The sequence below is a fragment of the Misgurnus anguillicaudatus genome, chromosome 16 (assembly GCF_027580225.2).
Source record: "Misgurnus anguillicaudatus chromosome 16, ASM2758022v2, whole genome shotgun sequence".
In the NCBI taxonomy this organism is placed as follows: domain Eukaryota; kingdom Metazoa; phylum Chordata; class Actinopteri; order Cypriniformes; family Cobitidae; genus Misgurnus; species Misgurnus anguillicaudatus.
In genome coordinates, this window is record NC_073352.2 from 12,549,569 (window position 1) to 12,570,900 (window position 21,332).

Here is a 21,332-nt window from a genome sequence, read left to right on the forward strand (position 1 = left end):
TCAGCCAGATATCATCCTTAGGAAACTAGTTCAGTTAAATGTAAATCCTTTTTTAATTAGGTGGTATCACTCCTTTCTGTCAAACAGGCCACAGCAGGTGAAGTTCAACTCTTCTCTGTCTGATTTAACAGTGTGCAGCACTGGCGCCCCCCAGGGGTGCGTCAGTTCACCTCTTTTGTTCACACTGTACACAAATGACTGCATCAGTTCCGAACCAAATCAACACATAGTAAAATTTTCAGATGATACCGTTATTCTTAGTTTGCTTACCACTGAAAGTAAAATGAACACTCACCAAGATGCTGTGGACAAGTTTGTCAAGTGGTGTGATTCACACCACCTACAGATTAACACAGGCAAAACTGTGGAAATGCTGGTTGACCCCAAATCAGTTGGAGATCAGAGACCAGTGGCCATTCATGGACATGATATCAGGCAGGTGACATCTTTTAAATACCTAGGAGTGTTTATTGACAATGACTTGAGTTGGCGTACACATGTTACATATATTTGTGCTAGAATCCATCAGCGCCTACATTTTCTGCGCAGACTTAGGTTGTTTGGAGTCAGTGAAAATATTATGTTAATTTTTTATAGAGCAACTATTGAATCCATTCTTCGGTATGGTATCACAAGCTGGTTTGGAAATCTGACAGTTAAATCAAAAACTCAGATTTTTAATTTGGTCAAGACAGCAGGCAAGATCATGGGTACCCCTGCACCTCTAAATCCGGGTGAACTTTTTGATCAGACAATAATCAGGCAGGCTAAGACCATTATATCAGATAACTCACATGTACTTTCTTCAGAGTTTGAACTTTTGAACTCAGGAAAGAGGTATAGGGTTCCCCTGTGTAAATACAACAGGTTTAAGTGCTCACTGGTTCCTCTGTCTATTAATCTTATAAATAAGCAGCAATGTAGGTGAGACTACTTATACTTTCCAATTATTTTAATCACATTGATATCTGTGACTGTATGCTATTTAGGATCATAATAATATTACTTGGATACTTGTGATTGAATGTTATTTATGATCATGACACAATATTTTTGCACTAATTGTTTTTTAAGGTACAGTGGATTGCAAATTTGCACAGCTACTTGTGTAGCCTAAATGTTTTAAGTACTTGTTTGTATCTTTTTTATCTGTTTTCATCTTTTTACCTGTGCTGTGTCTTTGTCTTAATTTTGTCCTGTAGCAATTCCCTTATTTCCAAACCAAATTTCTCCCTAGGGAGACAAATAAAGAGACTTTGACTTTGGTACTGTGAACTTGAGTCATGTGCAATTATGCACTTATATTTAAGTAGTGTGAACTTAAATATAAGTGCATAACTGCATATGACTCAATTTGTTTAAGTTCACAGTACTCATATGTATGTGTTTTAAAACTAATGCAACTGGTTCACTTAAATGGCCTGAGTTAAAGGAATATTCCATTTTCTTAAAAGAAAAATCACCAACATGTCATCCAAAATGTCGATGTCCCTCCCCGTTCAGTCGAGAAGAAACTATGTTTCTTGAGGAAAACATCCCAGGTTTTTCTCATTTTAATGGACTTTAACAGAGCCCAACATCCAATACCCAACCCAACACCCAACAGCCCCTTTCAACAGAGCCTCAAAGGACCATAAACGATCCCAAACGAGGCACAAGGGTCCCATCCAGCGAAACGATTGTCATTTTTGACAAGAAAAAATAGAAAATATGTACTTTTAAACCACAACTTTTCGTCTAGGTCCGGTCCAGCGCGACCTAACGTAAATGCGTAGTGACGTAGGGAGGTCACGTGTTACATATATAAAACGCACATTTGCGGACCATTGCAAACAATAAACTGACAAAAAGACATTAATTAATATTATTCGACAACCAACAACGTAGGAACGGTCCTCTTTCTCAACACTTGTAAACACTGGGACGGAGTTTCGCGTTCATCCTCTGTGACCTCTTGACGTATTGCGTGAGGTCACGCTATCGCATCACAACCGGATTTAGACGAGAAGTTGTGGTTTAAAAGTGGATATTTGTTATTTTTCTTGTCAAAAATGACAATCGTTTTGCTAGATAAGACCCCTATTCCTCGTTTGGGATTGTTTATAGTCCTTTGAAACTCCGTTGAAAAAAACTGTTAAGTGTTGAGTTAAGTATTAAATGTTGGGCTCTATTAAAGTCCATTAAAATAAGAAAAATCCTGCAACGTTTTCCTCAAAAAACATAATTTCTTCTCGACTGAACAAAGAAAGACATCAACATTTTGGATGACATGGTGGTGAGTAAATTATCTGGATTTTTCTTTTAAGAAAATGGACTAATCTGTACGTTGTGATTGGCCTGAATACCTCTGACGTCAACCGGAAATTAAAGCGAGAGGAATTATGATAATGTCGATCTTCTCTACATCACCAATCCCAAGAAGTAAACTGTTCCCTACAATCCGTGTGCTTGCTGTAGTCCAAAAAACGAGATTTAGGAGACGATAACTTGCTGCATCGTTTCCTTTGAGGTATGTAACTTTTGCATAGCTTTAAAATGTACTAATATACACTTACACACCAAAGAAAATGTAAAATTGTGAATCAGACCATTGATACTCTTTTAAAATGTATTTAGCACCTTGTTGCTGCTGATAATAGACATTTTAAACTTTTGTTTCTTTATTTACATCAGCTTCCATTCGCTGTAGAAGAGCGATGAAATATTGTGCTCATCATTTCAGTTATGATGTCAGATGTCAATGTTTAAAAAATGCTTGCAAAGAAAGACGCATCTCTGGTGCAGAATAAACGCGATTCATGTGACCATACAGTGCTTTTTATCAGGTCTAAAAGAATCTGCAGAATTACTTTTACATTTATTTCCTTTTATAAACTCAAGAGATCTGGATTCATTCTGATAATTCTGACAGGAATTTTTACGCAGGTGGTCAGAGGAAAAACACAGACATTCTGGATTCGGTCAGCAAAAAAATCTGTGACTACCCCCTGTATATGATGAAAATACCTTACGTCCCCACGAGATATAATTACTGTCCAAATAGGGCTTTATATAAATAAATAAATTATGATTTCCTGTTGTCCAAATTAGTAAGTGTCTTGCAACCAGCTGTGCTGACCTTGTGTCACACAGGAAAACGATGAATTGTGTAACCCACCTGCCATTCTGCTGATAAAACTCATCTTCGAATTCTCTGATGGTCTTCCTCAGTTTCTTCTTCTCTGCCCTGGCCTTCCACAGTTGTTCCAGGAGTTCGGGCCTATGGGATACAGGTGGCATTAAGCTACTGGAGCTGTAACGCTAAACACTCATAATACCATAGCAACAGGAAACAGTAGTCAGGAAACCAGCATGTGCTGCCCGAGCAGGAAATAACCTTTATACAGCATTTGACGAGTACAGCTGGTTAACTCGAGTTGATAGCAAGGTGACAAGGAGGTCTGTGGCACCTGATACGGCACACTTGACTACACCTGGCTGCTCAAGCAGTTGTTTTCCTTCATAATGGATTAAAGCTTGATCCAGGCCACAGACTCTCCAGACCTGTGCCAGGGACTATAAATAGATCTCATATGACCAGAGCATAAGTCCAATGCTGCGGGACGCGGTGTGTGCATAGATGTTTTTTTGCTCATTCAGTATTTGTTGGGCATGACTTTTACAATCACAACATAACATAAGTCACAAAATACCCAATTTACTTTTGTAATTTGGTGAGTTAGATAGGAATATGAAAAGAGGCAATGCTGCACACAGTTTGTACAGAGATGTGTTAGTTTATTTTGACTGCTTGGTATAGACGTACATAGAGGAGGCGTTTGAACTTGACAGGCGCAGATCAAAATTAAGCTTTCCCGAGCTGAGGACGGTCTCCTGTGACGGCTGCTTGGAGCTGGTCTGGGCCACGGGGTCCATGATGATCTCTGACCCCTCGTCCTGCATCTCTTCATTTTCCTGCTGCCCTCTGCTCTCGTCCTCCTCCTCTTCTTCGATCTCACCGCAGAAGTGGGCGGTTTCGCCCTCGATGATGGGCTGTAACATCTGATTGCGCCGTTTGCTGGAGGGAGATGCCTGCGAGAAAGAGGAGAGATTGTTATTTCTCTGCACACGACTCTGAAAGAATTTACACAATGGTTCAAATTAGGATCATGGGGTCTTACTATGATGGGGGTGATGCTGACACGGGTGAGCATCTGTTTGACAAGCCGATATCTGTCGTACAGGTGCTTCACAATCAATCGTTCATCTCGGGTGACCTGCGGGAAAGCAGTTTTGTTAGCCGACGTGTGCGCAGTGCACACTGTGTCGTGGGTTTGTGTGTTTGAGACACTTACAGGGCGCCCGTGGAGTCCCTCATAAAACAGCAGGTTCTTCTGCAGGACTGTTTTCTCACAAAAAAGCTCCTCCTTGGTCATTTTCTGTATGGATGTATGTTATATTTTAGGGTTTTTTGAGGGACTCCGAAGAATAAAAGCACTACGTGTATCTCTGTAACTCACCCTGATGTCTTCTGGCCAGCCGTCCTCTTCTCTCTTGGCTTTAATGCGTTGTTGAACGATCTCTAGCGTCTCCTCTCGGGTGGGCCGGTGACCCCGTGCCTCGCTCTCAGCGGGGCCCTCGTGAGCCGACTGCTCAAGCGTGGAGCCGAAACTCTTGGGAAGAGTGTTACTGCGTGGACGCGTCTGTGTAGTCAGCTCGCTCTCGATCTTGTGTTTGGCATCTGGGTGAGAGAGACAGAGAGAGAGAGAAAATTAAAAGTCGAATTTAAGAGGTTTGCGGCCACACAAAGTGAAAGAAACACAAGTGGTTAAACTCATAAACAATCCATCAGTAGTGCACATCTGAGGAGAGCGTAACACCTTTAGGCTTTGAGCCTGTACCCCATCACCTTCCAAAATTACATTCTTTAAAAATAACACACACTTCAGATGTCTAAGGAAGCTGAGACACGTGGCTGAGAGCGTCCCGTAGGGGGAATGCGTCTGCGAGACCTCGGTCAAAGAGACAGTTAAGATAGTTAAGAGAGAACAGAGAGGGTCAAACTCAAGTCTACTTACTGCAGCTCATGTGTACTTACAGAAGAGGGGTGCCTGTCTAGAGGCATTGAGGGGGCGTGACAGTGTAAAATGGGGTGTGTTCGGGACGGAGGAAGAGGACGAGTGACGTCTGAGTGACTGAAGCACAGCCTGGTGCCTCAGGGAACCTTTGGGCAAGGGGTGCTGTCGTCCTGTCGGCGCGGGCCGTCCGAGTGGATTTAGTTAAAGAGAGAGAGAGACTTTATACGACAGTGCACCTCTGATTGGGGGCATCAAATGGAAATGGATGATGGGAAGTGTGGGGGCCAATCACAATGGACCAATACAGTGAGTGGAGGGGTCTTCAGTAGAGTATGAGGGTGGTCCCATGAAAGAGAGCCCCGGAGCCTCTACAAGCATGCAGTGATGGGTGCACTCCTCCCCTTTGCCCCAGTGGGGATAGGGGAGCAAGCCAGAACCAGGCTGCCCAATGACACTGGCTTAATAAAACCCAGACCCAAATACTCTAACTGCTCACACGGCCGCTCATTGCCTGGACTCAGTGTGCTGCTTCTTACCTTTGAGCTGCCTGCGGATTTTGGTGAGGTCGGTCATCCACTTGAGCACCTTTGGATCAGCTGCCCTTTCAGCGTGGGATGGCTACAATAGACAAACGGTGAGCATTTAGTTTTTTGTCTTAATATAAACAGTAATAGACTTCAATTCATGCATTTGTTTTACATTCAGATTTTTACATTTTATGAAGTAAACATAAGTTGTGCTTGTTCAGAGGTGCTACATTGAGGTGCTGGTATGCGGTTAGTTACTTTCTAGTGTATACAATATTCTTATCCGTAGACAAGGCTTTGGTGTTTGGCATGGCAAAACTCAGAAAATATTACAAATATTATAATGCTACTAACATGTTTAGCATGATGTTAGCATGATTTATTTTTACGCATTTTTGCATTAACACATTTTGGCAGATGCTATTTTCTAAAGCGACTTACAGTTTATTACAAAGTATACACTGTTATTTTAATCTTTATGCTAACACGATTTAGCTGGATGCTAACACGATTTAGCTGGATGCTAACACGGTTTAGCTGGATGCTAACACGGTTTAGCTGGATGCTAACACGGTTTAGCTGGAAGCTAACGCGGTTTAACAACGCGCCCCAACGCGGTTAAGCATATCCACAATGCGGTTTAGCATGATCCCAACGAGGTTTAGCATGATCCCAACGAGGTTTAGCATGACGACAGCATGGTTTTGCATGAAGCCAACACGGTTTTGCATGACGACAGCATGGTTTTGCATGACGACAGCATGGTTTTGCATGAAGCCAACACCGTTTTGCATGACGACGGCACAGTTTTGCATGACGACGGCACGGTTTTGCATGACGACGACGACGCGGTTTTGCATGAAGACAAAGCGGTTTTGCATGACGACGACGACACCGTATATCATTATGGCAGCACGGTTTAACATGATGCCAACACAGTTTAGCATGACGTCAACAAGGTTTAGCATGTCCCAACGCGGTTAAGCATGACCACAATGCGGTTTAGCATGACCCCAATGCGGTTTGGCATGACGACAGCACGGTTTTGCATGACGTCGACACAGCTTTGCATGAAGCCAACATGGGTTTACGTGACGACGGCGACACGCTTTTGCGTGAAGACGACGCGCTTTTGCGTGACGACGACGCGCTTTTGCGTGACGACGACGCGCTTTTGCGTGACGACGACGCGCTTTTGCGTGACGACGACGCGCTTTTGCGTGACGACGACACGGTTTATCATTATGGCAGCACGGTTTAACATGATGCCAACACGGTTTAACATGACGCCAACACAGTTTAACATGACGCCAACACAGTTTAACATGACGCCAACACAGTTTAACATGACGCCAACAAGGTTTAGCATGACGCCAACACGGTTTAGCATGACGCTAACAAGGTTTAGCATGAGGCCAACATGGTTTAACATGATGACAGAAAGGTTTAACATGACGCCAACGTGGTTTCACATGATGCCAACACGGTTTTGCATGACCCCAACACGGTTTAACATTATGACAGAACGTTTTAACATGAGGCCAACACGGTTTAGCATGAAGAAAACACGGTTTAACATGAAAACAACGCAATTTAACGTGACGCCAACACGATTTTTCGTGACACCAACACGAATTAGCATGACGCCAACACAAATTAGCATGACACCAACATGAATTAACTTGATTTAGCTGGATGCAAACAAGTTTTAGCTGGATGCTAACATGATATAGTACATATAATTATTATGCTGTTGTTATTAAGTGAGTCAACTAATCCTTTGAACCTTGTAGTTTCTTTCCTTCTCAAACTGCTCCTCAAACTGCTTGATTTTCTTCTTTAGGCTCTGGAGTTTCTTGGTGAGCTGATGGGTGTCTCCCTTCATACTGTCTTTGGAAGTGAGGGAGGCACGGCGAGGCCTGTGAGATGACAAAACCCAGAGTGTAAGATTAACAATGAATATATATTAAACATAGGAACCGTTGTATTTTATGAATAGAAATATACAGCCCAGCTATAACATTGAAAGCTGCTCAAAATTCCTTCGTTCCAATCACAGTTGGTGTCATTACATTACATAAAAAACTAGGCTACATAATATTTGCCCTGAATTGTTATAAAGAAACATTAATCTCACCCTAGACTGGAGGATAATTTGAGTATAGGCACCAAGTTGTTCAAGTCTAGTCTAAATACAGAGTCTGCATTTTGTGGTGTGGTTCAAAAAACAATCAATTAATACGGCTTTATTAACTAGTTTATCTAAATTAAAGTGTGTGTGATTTCTGTACTCGCCTCCCACAGGACAGTGCTTTGGCGGAGGATGTGGCATCATGGTCCTGTTGTAGGAACCTCTGACTCTGGCCAAAGTCGAGGAAGCGTCGGTCCAGTAAGGGTTGGGCATCCTCTTCAAGAGGAAGGGGAATCATGCGAGCCGCCAGTGGAGACAGCTGGGCTTCTCCTAACTCGGTCTCCTCTTGCCATGACATGAACACTGGCATGGGGTCTTCCAAAAACACACAGAGATGCACATGTTGTAATAAACCAGATTTAGACATTATTTATCACACCTTTAACCTTTAATAGAGATTAATTTCAACCCTAGATACAACACCAGGATATAAACACCTGGTCTGAGAGGGGGGGTCAAAAATAAGTGTCGGGGTGCCCAAAACACTACACTGAGGACCTGGTGAGTAAGCTGCAGAAAACATTACTGCGTGTACAGGGATGACGCTTGCTGTGTTACATATGGAGAAACGGTTATAAAGTACAAAGTCACGCACACAAGCAAACACACACATTCACACAAAAAAGTAAAAAACTACATTTATGAGATGCTTCATTGCTTCCGAATGAGCAATGGTAGCGATGGTTATTCGTCATGCCTGATGAAGGAAAACATGCTCAAAGTAGAAGTCACGTGATCCTGAAGGAAATGGGAAGGACAGGGAATGTACTGGACAAAGGCCCGCTATGAAAATGTAGCAGATGCATTTGCTGACAGCTGGTAAATAGCTGGATCTAGCTACAACTAACTGGGATAAGTTCAGGTTTTCATACTATAATAATCACTAGTGTATAATCACAGTGTTTATTACTGCATTAGTAAGTAATAAACTGAATTATAGCATTATACTATAGTTTATGGTCTTTCTTATTGCTGCTTATCTTGGCAGATTTAGCTTTTGGCAAGCACCTAACAGTCGCAAGTTTCATTCTGCCGTGTTACATTCTAGTAGTAAACATCTAGAAAGAATGAAAAACGTGAGTGAAGCAAAGCTTTTATTGACTTGTTGTCTTAAAACAAGTAGCAAGTCGGAACGGTGGGCACATGTGGCAAACGTACTGCGGCACAGAGCCAATCAACAGTGTGTAAAGAGAGACCTGTGGTGTAAAGGGGAGGGAGTTGGAATCGAATTTGGGTTGAGACCAGGCAATTAAACCAAGTGTGAAAACAGCCTGACAGGAGCAGCAGGTAACAGATGAGCGGAGGGGCTGTGGAGAAGACACTTACCGCTCCCTTCTCTCTGCAGGTGCATACATGTGAAGTCAATGAGGGGAAATGTGGTGGGGCATGATGCTGATCGGGCATGGGACGAGAGAGAGAGAGATAGCACAGAAGAGTGCGGTGAACCGTCAGCCTCTTTCACACACACAGACATATTCACATTCAAACACACAAAGCTTTGTTTCACTACATGAGGACATTTTCTTACAATAACCTGTGGACAATAATACATCTGAAGCAAAAACATAGAGGTACTAAAACCTAAAATAAGTTTTTTGGTTTTCGAAACAAAATTTGGCCCTCAAAAGTAAAGTCTAACCTGTACTTAAACATATATGAGACACCATGTGAATTCCAGGCTGAGGTCTCAAGACCTTAACTCTTTCTCCCGTTATTGACGAGTTAACTCGTCAATTAAGAGAAAAAGCTTCCCAGCCAATGACAAGTTTTTCCGGCAAACCGTATTTCTGTTATTATCCACCGGGTGGCGCTCTTACCCAACTTATAAAACCCGGAAGCAACGCCTCACGTCAAACAGTACAATGCAAAAAAAGATTTTCAAGAAAAAAAATTCTTAATATTTTTGTCTTGTTTTCAGTACAAATATCTACAAATTCCCAAATTAAGATGCTTTTTCTTGATGAGCAAACCGACCCAAGAAAATAAGTCCAGTTTCTAGACCAAAAATATAAAACTTAAGTGATTCCGTGCACAAAACGAGCAGAAAAATCCGCCAATGGGGTAAGCAAATTTTTCTTGACTTTTTCTTGAATTTAGTGTTTAAAAAAATTTTTCAAGATTTTTTTGCTTACCCCATTGGCAGATTTTTTTGCCTTTTCTATGCACAAAGTCACCCAAATTTGATATTTTTGGTCTAAAAAATAAACATATTTTCTCGGGTCGTTTTGCTCATCAAGAAAAAGCATCTTAATTTAGCTATTCTTACTAAAAACCAGACAAAAATACCACGATTTTTTTCCTTGAAGATAATTTTTTGCTGTGTAAAAACTGTGTATGTTTTGATCATCGCTCTGAATCTAACAAAAGTCCTTCACAAAAATGCAATTATCTCAGCTTTTTGCTAAAAAAAGTGGGCGTTTTTTTGTTGCGTTGAGGTTTTTTTGTTGTTGCGTCGAGCAAAGCGCGAGTTCAAAATAGTTTAACTTTTGCGCTGCGCTCTGTGACGATTACCCGCGGGGCCAATAGAAACGGGGCATCCAAACAAGCGCCAAAATCAAAATGGCCGAAAAGCTTATACTTTGAATTCCCGGAGCTTTATAATACAAGTTTACGCTCTTACAGAGACATCGGAAGGAAAGCCGTGCCATGGAAACACGTAGCATTCAAGTTGGCATGTCAGGTGTGTTTTAAGTCAAATAGCTTCTTGTAGGTAGGCAGCTTAAAGTTACGTGAAATGGAGACGGGCAACATCAGTCTCTGTATTCCTCATCCACTATTTAACCCAAACATAAACACTTTAGTAATTTATTGAAAACCCCGCCTACTTTGGTCTGGCCAGCAGAGCGCAAATCGCTTGGCTGCGCTGAACCCAGCGGCGAGGGAAGCGCACACCGCGTCCTATGTGAAAGTCGCATAAAGGTAGGATGAAACTTTTTTTTTTTTTTTTTTAAGCCAAGGGTCTGTTCTTTCATCTGATATATTGTTTGTTTATATATTTAAAGAAGAACATTTTCTGGAAGGCATTAAAATCATAAAAAATGCTGGCGCTGTCTGGCAACTTTTTTTTAAAATGCTGGCAGGGAAAGAGTTAAGGTTATATTTTAACATAATGTTATTTATTGTAAAATGATTTGATGTAGAAAACAGTAAATGCATTTTCACAGGCAGGGTCAGATATACACAAACTAAAATAGATGTATATAATGATGTAACCTTTCAGGATGTGCCCTGTTTATTTTAAGCGTTTTGCATAAAGGCAGTTTTTGCATGGGAATATTTTGTATGCAATCTTTTGCAGATAATAAACATTGAGGTGATTTATAAGACAAAATTGAGTTTACCTTCTAGCTCAGTGTCCATAAACATGCTCCGGCTTAGAGACTGAGGGTCACCGGTTAGCTCGGTGGGCTCTGTATTAGCGTTCAGGTCACACTCGCCGGGCTCCTGTGAGTCATTGATGTTGTCTGGTTAGAGACTTAGCCTCTCAGTACAGAAAAACAGACAAGAGTGATGGTATTACTCAAATATACTCACACAGGTGGCGTCTTCAGCCTGATCCATCTGCTCATTGTCTGGGTAGTTCTCCAGTCTGTGTGAAGATGAAACAAAAATGACTGTGACGTGTGGTGATGACAGTTGTGAGTGTGACCAGTGAATAAACCGAGATACTCCATGCAAATTCTTGTCATGTCTTTCACGGAAAATGTACAGTAATAGTCATGTGATTTATCAATAGGCTATAACAGGCTATTTCTGTACATGAAGCACAAACTGTGGCAAGCTTAAAATGTACCATTTAGGTACATATATGGATGTTTCTCACAAAATTTGACTTATGAGGTGTCATGAAACATTTTGATAAAAAAAGTAAATGCAAAGTAAGAGTATCAAAATAAGAAGCATACAGTAACAAACATCTCTTTATGTACTATTTTGCACATGATTTCAAATGACATCATACAAACCAATTTTGTTGATTTTTCCACATTTCCACATGTGTCCATGACTGGATTTGGGTTCTTTGACATGGAAATATTTATAATTAAACAAACCCAAAAAATAAAAAGCTTCAGTGCATGTTATACTATTAACATTTACAGTAAAGAAACGTGGTATTTGGTGATTATTGGTAGAGACAATAATAAGAAATATAAATGTGTCCAAGAAAAATGTTCTCATCCTCCGCAACAATTTTCAATCATTGTTTAAGCCCTCCAGGAACTAACATTTTCAAAAAAAAAAAAAAATGTTGGAAGGGACATAATTGACTGACACTTAAGATGGCTACCAGGTAAGCAGTTCTTATTTTTTCTCTTCGGATAAAAGTTGAAATGTTGTTTGTCATAGTACCTAGACAACTTTTCAGTTTCATTACCGAAACATGAGTTTGTAAATGCATATATTTAATGTAATATCATGTTGCGGTAATGATATTTTTTAAATAATGATAATCTAAAAAATATAAATAATTCTATAGGAAATATGTTTTAAATCCTCTAAAAATAATGGTTATAGTAAGTTCAGACCTTAATTTTATATGTGCAAAAAAAAAAATGGCTTCAAGGGCTTTTTAAAAAATCTGATGCTGGACACCTTTTAAGTCTGGATTTCGTGAGAATCACCCATATGTATACATTTGGTACCAATATGTATCTTTTGAGATACTAATATAGACTTTTTAGGTACAAAGATATACTTTTTGAAATTGTACTGCCCCAGTGACAGCTTTTGTACCTTCATTTCTAGGATCAGATTTATGAAAGTTTTTTTTACAAAAGCATGATTTGAAAGTTATTAGCAGAAAATAAGACATTTCTATCGTCATACTGCATATATAAAGGTTTTTGTATATTTGTATATTTTGTCTTGTTTTCATGTAATTTTTTTTTTAAATCAAGATGTATTTTCTTAATGAGCAAAATGACTGCTAAAATAGGTCAAGATTTTAAACAACCTATATACAATTTAAGTGAACAAGCAAAAATATCTGCCAATGTAGTAAGAAAAAAATCTTGAAATAAGTTAACTTTTTTTCTTAAACACTTAATTCATGATTCATGTTCTCACCCCATTGGCAGATATTTTTGCTTGTTTTAACCATAAATTTACTTAAATTTTGTTTTTTATTTATAATTTTCTTTATTTAAGAATGTTTAGATATTTCTACTGACAACAAGACAAAAATACTAAGTATAAAAGTAATTTGTTGCAGTGTAACTACAACATTACATGTTTTTTAGTTGTTAGATAACAATGAATTCATGTTTTGAGTCATGTTGTAGTTAATGATGACTCTTCATTAGTTTATGTTTAGTACATGCCTTACCTCAGCATTACTTCATATTCAAGTAAGAATTCATTTAGGTATTAGTTCATTATGATTCATGGACCATTATTATTTTTTTATATTATTACATTATTATATATATATTATTATAGTATTATTACTAGTTAATTTAAGTAGCTCCCTATAAATATGTCAATGTTTATGTTTGATGTATTTATAGCTATATTTGTTTGTGTTTACTCAACTTGTGGTCTGACCTAAACAAAAAGTGTCCATATTTCTGTGTGAACTTGAGCTTCTGTAGCGACAACTGTTCACACTGACTGTGTTTTCAAGCAAACACTTTAAAGCTAACCTTTCTGTGTTGAGATCATCTGCATCTACAAGAGTCTCCGTGTCAAGGTCCATTCCAGAACTTTCCTCCGTGGCAGGACTGCTGATCTGAGAACCTTGAGATCCCTGAGGGCAAGAGAGGATTCACTATTATAATGAGCTCCTTAATATCCATTATTTGCAAGTTCATACACAAAGAGTGTGGAAACTGGAGATACAGCCAAATGTTCCTGAAGTCATTTGAATATGTGTTGTTTAGGCAAGAACAAGCATGCATGTTTACTGACAACTGCGTCTCAAGGTTGGCAGGCGATGAGATTGTTTTCTGAAAGTGGGTGGCATTGTCATTCCTCAGTGTTCGCTATAAAGGGAACATGACCCAATTCCTATGTCTGTAACCTGTGGCCAGGCCACAAGATCTTTGGGAAATGTGTGGAGGGTAGGGAGGCCTTCCCCAGAGGCTGTTATTCAGAGTCACCCGAACCTGAGACACCTTTTCACATTGCATTGGCTAAAGAGAGTCTCTTTATCTTTAGCTCGGGCAAAAGTTCTTCTGTACTCCTCCAGTGAAATACCTTCATGTTGTTACTTCATTAGAAAGTGCTGTATCTGACAGTATCTTAAACAGGAAATGATTGCTTGTGCCTGCTGAGAACACAGTTCATCTGACTAAGAATAGTTTATCTGATAGGCAAGCCCTTGTTTCTCACTCCTCCACAGCAAAAAATTAGATTTTTACTTAGTATCTTCGTCTTGTTTTCAAAAATTAAGATTTATTTTGTTGATGAGCAAAATGACATAAGAAAATAAGTGTAGTTTTTAGACAATAAATACAAAATAAAAGTACATTTTTGCTTAAAACAAGCAAAAAAATTATAATAATCTGCCAATGGGGTAAGAAAAATAAGTTATCATTTTTCTTAAAAACTTAAAGGAATAGTCTACTCATTTTCAATATTAAACTATGTTATTACCTTAACTAAGAATTGTTGATACATCCCTCTATCATCTGTGTGCGTGCACGTAAGCGCTGGAGCGCGCTGCGACACTTCGATGGCATTTAGCTTGGCCCCATTCATTCAATGGTACCATTTAGAGATAAAGTTAGAAGTGACCAAACACATCAACGTTTTTCCTATTTAAGACGAGTAGTTATACGAGCAAGTTTGGTGGTACAAAATAAAACGTAGCGCTTTTCTAAGCGGATTTAAAAGAGGAACTATATTTTATGGCGTAATAGCACTTTTGGGAGTACTTTGAGTCGCCTGAAAAGTCCGCTCCCCTTCTCCCTCTCATAATGGGAGAGGAAGGGTGTTACTGCGCCGAGTCGAAGTGCTCCCAAAGGTGCTATTACGCCATACAATATAGTTCCTCTTTTAAATCCGGGATGTATCAACTCTTCTTAGTTAAGGTAATAACATAGTTTAATATTGAAAATGAGTAGACTATTCCTTTAATTCAAGAAAAACCCTCTTACCCCATTGGCAGATTTTTTTGCTTGTTTTAAGCACAAATTCACTTAAATTTGATATTTTGTGTCTGAAACCTGGACTTCTTTTCATTTGCTCTTCAAGAAAATGCATCTTAATTTAAGAATTTGTAGATTTTTTTTCTGAAAACAACACTGCAAAAAATGATTTTCAAGAAAAAAATTCTTAGTATTTTTTGTCTTGTTTTCAGTAAAAATATCTAAGATTCTTAAATTAAGATGCTTTTCTCAAATTTAAGTGATTTTGTGCATAAAACAAGCAAAAAAAAATCTGCCAATGGGGTAAGCAAATTTTTCTTGAAGTTTTTTTACTTACCCCATTTTGCTTGTTTTATGCACAAAATCCCTTACATTTGATATTCTTAATTTAATAATTTTTAGATATTTTTACTGAAAACAAGACAAAAATACTAAGAATTTTTTTTCTTGAAAATCTTTTTTTGCAGTGAAGACAAAGATAGCTCACTTTATTGCGCTTCTTGGTTTTCATGTCATTTCTAAAATCTTGACAGACATGGTCAATATGTTGTAAACTATTGGTTTAACTCCTCTTACCTCACTGCTCTCTGAGGGCAGGCCATCCTCGCTAACTTTCTCTGGGAGAGTTTCAGTTTCGGCATCGGACTCAGACTGCACATCTTCCTGGTCTTCTGGTATTTTCGGAGTAGGGCTGTTTCTGTAGAGGCAAACAGACACAGATTTGTATCACGAGCCAAACAATGTTGTTTAAACGTCTCTACAAAGACATGTCAAGTTCAGCAACACGTAAATAAACATCAGGGTCAGCGTCTCACCCCTGGATGGGCTGGGAGTCCAACACCTGCCTCTCATAGCTGCTGAGCTCCTTGTCAATAGAAGTCTGTAGATCCAGGAGATGCTGTTCAACTGCAGCACGGATGGTCCTCTGGATTATACTGCAAACAAACATTAGTGTTTAGTGTGAGTATAAAACAAAACAAACTATGATTGTGACAGGAACCCTAGATTTATCAGCAAACGTATCAAGGTCAGCTATGACTTTAAGCTCAACGTTTTAACAAATAAACTATAGATTCTCATGTTGTCGTGTTTTGAGCTTACTTGAACTTTACTATGATGCTAACTTTAAGTCTCTATGTCAACACGACCCATGAAAAGTAGTGCCCTACATAGCTGATGGCACTGGCAAAGTCCCGTGTTTATGTGCATTGTGTGGAAGCATGCTTTATAAAAAAAAACCCCACGTACCCATCTGGACCAAATGCTTTATGGGTCACGTTGCCACTACAAGTGCCAAATTTGAACAATAAATCATTGGATGATGGCTTTGTTTGTGATCTGCAACGTACTGCTGAACTGGTTTCTGCATGCGTAACATTGCAGTGTTTCAGGGACAGATGCACTAGCTTTGCCTGACTTACTATACTAATGCATTTCCTGATCCGAGGCCATTTATAAATGACTTCCTGCTGCGTTAATACATGGTTAGTGGTCAGGGTTTTATCTGATACACCATTCACCAGTATGAAACTGAAAGCTACGCTTTAAAAAATGCTTTGTCTGCTACAACCCCAACCGAAACATCACGTCAGTCTTCTCTGTTACACTGAAGTCATTTTTTTAATAGTTAACATTCTGTTCTTTTCGACACTATAACACATGGTGGGATCTCTTGTTTATTAGCACTAAGTATTTTTATCACAAACAAAAAAGGTTTTTAGCAACACAACCTATTCATAAGCAGTAAAATGTCTTATTAAAGTAAAACTATGTTGTTACATGTTTCAATTCTGCTTTTTTTTTTTTTTTAAAAGCCACTGTTCTCACGAAGTCAAGACCGTCTCTGCACTGGCAAGACGGCATCCTATACTTATCTGCATTTAGGCACCTAATTACATTTGCTTAACTTAATTTTGCTGTCTGTATACCTGTTTATTGCATACTGTGGTCTATTAGGGTTACAAATCTGATTTTAAAGCAAAGGGGAATTTCATATAATCCAAATTAATGTCAGCTACATGAAGTTCAAATAGACTTAAACGAAAATTGACTTGTTGGTCTATGTCAGGCATTGTTTGTTGAACTCAAAAGTGAAATTAAAACAAAAGACTTTATCATAAACAACCATATGACTCTCTTTTCAAAATTTGTAAAATTAAAATTGTACATAAGGGAGAAAAATATGTGTGACACTGTCTGTAAAATCCAGGCTAAATTCTCATGAGATTTGAAGCTTAAATTTTGATATCAATAATTGTCAAGGCCTTACTCAGGCGATATAAGATATCAAGATTATATTTTCACAGAATGTTCTTTACATCATGTAGGATGATTTTATGTAGAAACGGTAAACGGTGACTTACTCAGTAGATCCTGGAAGGATGCTGATGGAAGCAATGTGTGAACTGCAAAGAGAAGAAAAGGAAGGGCAAGATTAGGACAATGACAAATGACCTTAAGCATCACTATCAATAAAAATAAATCCATCTATGAAAATATTTGTCATGCAAACTTTACGAAAACAGTTTTTTGTTTCCGGTAATGGTCACAGTAAACATTAGAAAGGTCAGGAAGTCTGCTTCTGAGAAGCACTGGCAGCCTCAGAAACAAATTCAGAAAAGCTAGGAACGCTTGCTTACATAACACTAGCCGCCTGGCGATTAGCAAAGTTGTTAGCACCCGTGTCGAATTCGGGGTCAGTACAATTCAGAACCTTATGGCCACGACAGGTGCTCTGCTAAAGATTCTGACACAGCACGGAAACATCCACACAAATAAACGCCTGCAGAAACGGGACGGGTGCAAGTTTCCGATTGGCTATGTAAGTCCTCTATGTCACCCCGGCTGTGCAGTTTGTGGTACAATGTTCTGACCTCTTTAGCTTTCTGGGCTGTTAAGAAAATTTGTGACCAACAAGCCATCACGGAGCAAAACAGACACCCGACACCATGTAACCACCCATGTAGTAGATATATGAAGGCAGTTGAGAGTGATTTAAAGCTGGAGGAGGTCAAAATATCAGATGACTTTGAATGATGACTGACCTTGGAATCAGGCTTCTACTTTTTTTGTAGCCTAACTACTAAAGGAGTCTGAACTGTACAAAACCTACAGAAAAATATATCAAAAAAATAATAGTACACAAAGTTTGGGTCTCAAACTTTACTACATAAAGTTTGAGACCCATGTTGAAGTCACATGACCAGGTTAAATAAGGCCCAAGTATACTCTGTGCTTTTATGTTTACACATGCATAAAAAGATACAGACTAAGAAATAATCAATTATTCAGAGATTGGAAATGGATGTTTATGAGTTTGTGTTTTTTCAGTATGGACCTGCAAAAGGTAACTAACTTCAATAGTAGAATTTCAGCCTAAACTAGCATTAACATATAGCATTACATTTGCACATTAACTCAATTGTGGGTTTTTTTAGCAATGTAACACATTGTAATTAATTTAATGATGGTGGCGTACATCTCGACTGTTATGTCACAGTCTGTGTTATGTTAAGATTGGCCTATTTCCAACGGTCTTTTGCATACACAAGGTTTACATAAGAAAAAGGAAACAATTGTGTATGAGGCTCACGATTAGGGCTGGGACAACGAATACGTCGACGCAAAATATGTGCATCGATTTGTCAAACCCAAAATGGCAGCGCCGTAGAGTAGTAGTAGCAACGCGAGTGGCTCCAGTCCACGCTGGTTTCACACAGCAAGTGTTAGCAGTGCGTAAGTGGCGCGTGTTTTTTTCAGCGCCCATGTTAACAAGCATGCACCCTGCCGCATGAGCAGCGTGAGTGGTGCAGTAGCAGCAGTGCTGCGACCGTTTCTGCGTCGGTTCTATTTTTGCTGTGTTGCTCAAGCTCAATTAAAGTGTCAGTGCTTTGTTTATGGGTTAAATGCTCGTGGATTGACACGAAAAAGTGTCATTTCATCATAAAATCATGAATGTGATGCCAAGTGTGTTTTAAACAGTCATGACTTTGAGCAATTTGACAGAAAGCAATGAAATATGTAAAAACACACTGTTGCTGCGCTTTCATTCACTTTCTGTCCAGCAGTAAATGAATTCTCATCTATCTTAAAAAACGTAAGAGAAAGAGATTAAATAATGTATGTGCTTCTTAAGTCTATAATTGTGTTTATATCTGTCATTACATAGACTAGAACAGCATCAAAAGGTACATTGAAGAGGTTTTGCTCATAAATGCATGTAAAATAAAGTAATGCACAGTATGCGATGCAAACGCTTTATTGAAAGCTACCTCTGACTAAGAATGCATTATTTTGCACTTGTAGTCTTTTTTTATTTTGAAATTTTAAGAGCAATAAACATATCTTGAAATGTTTCCATTCAGATATGTAAATCAACATGTATAAATTGCTATTAGTTATTTAATGGGGAGATAATCGAGAATCGAATCGGACTGATAAAATGAATCGTTAGATTAATCGATGCATTGAAAAATAATCGCTAAATTAAAAGCAAAAAAAAATAATCGTTTATCCCAGCGCTACTCACGATATATTATTACCATGTACAGAACTCTTATTATTCATGCTTTCAGTGCAATGTGTAACTTTTAGAAGGATCTCTTGACAGAAATGCAATATAATTTACATGACTATATTATCAGTGGTGTATAAAGACCTCACATAATGAACTGTATTGATTTTATTATCTTAGAATGAACTGTTTTTATGTGCACACACCGTAGGTCCCCTTACTTGGAAGACGCTGCCATGTTTTTACAGTAGCCTTAAATGGACAAACTGCTCTACAGAACGCGTTTTGTCCCTACATTGTCTCAGAGGACGACATGTTTGTCCTGTGGAGGCAACCATATGCGTTTTGAAATAGAGGGGTGAGCTGTTGGTTCACCACTAGATGCAGCTAAAATTTACACACACCACCTTTAAAATAACCATGACCATTTAGCAATAGCATTGTCATTGAAAGAGGAAGTCAGAGAGTGAGAGAGAGAGAGAGAGAGAGAGAGAGAGAGAGAGAGAGAGAGAGAGAGAGAGAGAGAGAGAGACTTAGGAAAGAAAAATGTCTCTGTATGTTCCTGTTTTGGGTGTTTTTTCATTTTGAGAGATGTTCAATATCTGCCCACTCACAGGTTACATTCATACTCACCATTACTAATAAAGAACCTACTGTACTTTCATTCCCCTTACTTCCTCTGCAAGACATTTTTTCTAAACAAACCTGACAAAACTTCTGACGTCACTTGTTATGAAACACTGAAGAGTTACACAATGTCTTGACACATCTGAGAAACAAAATTAAACTAGATACATGTGATATGGCAGTTTTTGATGATACAGCTAATATTTACCTTATAGTATTTCCTATATGATATGATTCATACTCATAATGTAAACAATATTTTAGCTTGTGACTAATCAAAACCATTGTTATAATGTTTACAAAGTTAACACTAGATAATGAAGCTCTTTTTGAAAAGTTCATAATAGACCCTGTTTACAATAAACGTTCATGGTTTTATCACGCATGATTGCTCAGTATATGCATGCTATAACGAACACGGTTACACAAGACAGGAAAAAAATAAATGTATCTAGTATATAATAGGATATTAAAGAAAAATATTACAGAAAAAAATCAGCATATGGATGAAGTGGAAATAATAAACATCCATAATGGTGTAGTTAACTTGTAGGTGGGTGGTGCTTATGTAATAGTAATTTGCCGTTTCACTATGAGATCAGCAAAAGCTTTAAGATACAAATGACTTCCTCTGACTCGACACTTTTATCAGCAGCAAAAGCCTAAACACACACTGGCACCCCCTCCCGCTACACAAACACATGAATGTGCAAGTTAAATGCAGTATCATGCAGTGATTCATCAGTTATAAAATGCTCTCTTTTAATCACTTGCTGTCACCATGATATCGAATTTAGCTTCATCAGAAGTGTTACACGAGTTACTGCTTTCCAAAGCACGCTCTGACTAGACATCTGAGAACTAGTGAGCCCTTAGTACGCAGACACATCTGAATGTCACGCGTACCATAACAAACACTTCCAAATTAAGCAAGACATTCAACAACAAATCAATCGACCTCCCGGATGAAATCCCTTCACCATCTCACAGCTATACGACTACATCTCTACTGTTTATGTTTTCTCTAAAGCATTACCTGTGAAGAAGCACTTGACAAGCCATTTTGTTTTGGTTCGTGTCGTCGAGCCGTTTTGCTTGTTTTAGTTGGGCATGTGGTTATCCTGACTGGGCACTTTGGGGTGCTAAAGTCTGGATGAGCAGGTCAAAAAGCAAACACAGACTGCCGGCGCTCATTCTGCGGAGTCCTGTATAAGCCGTCTGCCTGCGTGTGGGATCGGAGCACTCTGCTAAAAAAGTGCTGCAGTGGATTTCTTGGACCTCGGCTTAAATACGCGGCCGTCTGACGCAGGCTTGTCGCTAGCGCCCTGA

At 38.9% G+C, this 21,332-nt stretch overlaps 1 protein-coding gene across 1 annotated transcript in view; it reads right to left on the bottom strand.

The window, feature by feature from the left end:
- The window catches only part of fam13b (family with sequence similarity 13 member B), a 65,585-nt gene that overhangs the window by 6,984 nt on the left and 37,269 nt on the right, over positions 1-21,332 (bottom strand). The window contains exons 9-24 of the mRNA XM_073854131.1: positions 17,227-17,268; positions 15,679-15,798; positions 15,440-15,560; positions 13,418-13,521; positions 11,310-11,364; positions 11,117-11,219; positions 9,102-9,167; positions 7,880-8,090; positions 7,371-7,503; positions 5,594-5,675; positions 5,078-5,227; positions 4,500-4,720; positions 4,335-4,418; positions 4,161-4,256; positions 3,806-4,071; positions 3,158-3,259 (exon numbers count right to left, since the gene is read on the bottom strand). Of these exons, the coding sequence (XP_073710232.1) occupies positions 3,158-3,259; positions 3,806-4,071; positions 4,161-4,256; positions 4,335-4,418; positions 4,500-4,720; positions 5,078-5,227; positions 5,594-5,675; positions 7,371-7,503; positions 7,880-8,090; positions 9,102-9,167; positions 11,117-11,219; positions 11,310-11,364; positions 13,418-13,521; positions 15,440-15,560; positions 15,679-15,798; positions 17,227-17,268 (1,956 nt within the window). The remainder of the gene's footprint in view (positions 1-3,157; positions 3,260-3,805; positions 4,072-4,160; positions 4,257-4,334; positions 4,419-4,499; positions 4,721-5,077; positions 5,228-5,593; positions 5,676-7,370; positions 7,504-7,879; positions 8,091-9,101; positions 9,168-11,116; positions 11,220-11,309; positions 11,365-13,417; positions 13,522-15,439; positions 15,561-15,678; positions 15,799-17,226; positions 17,269-21,332) is intronic.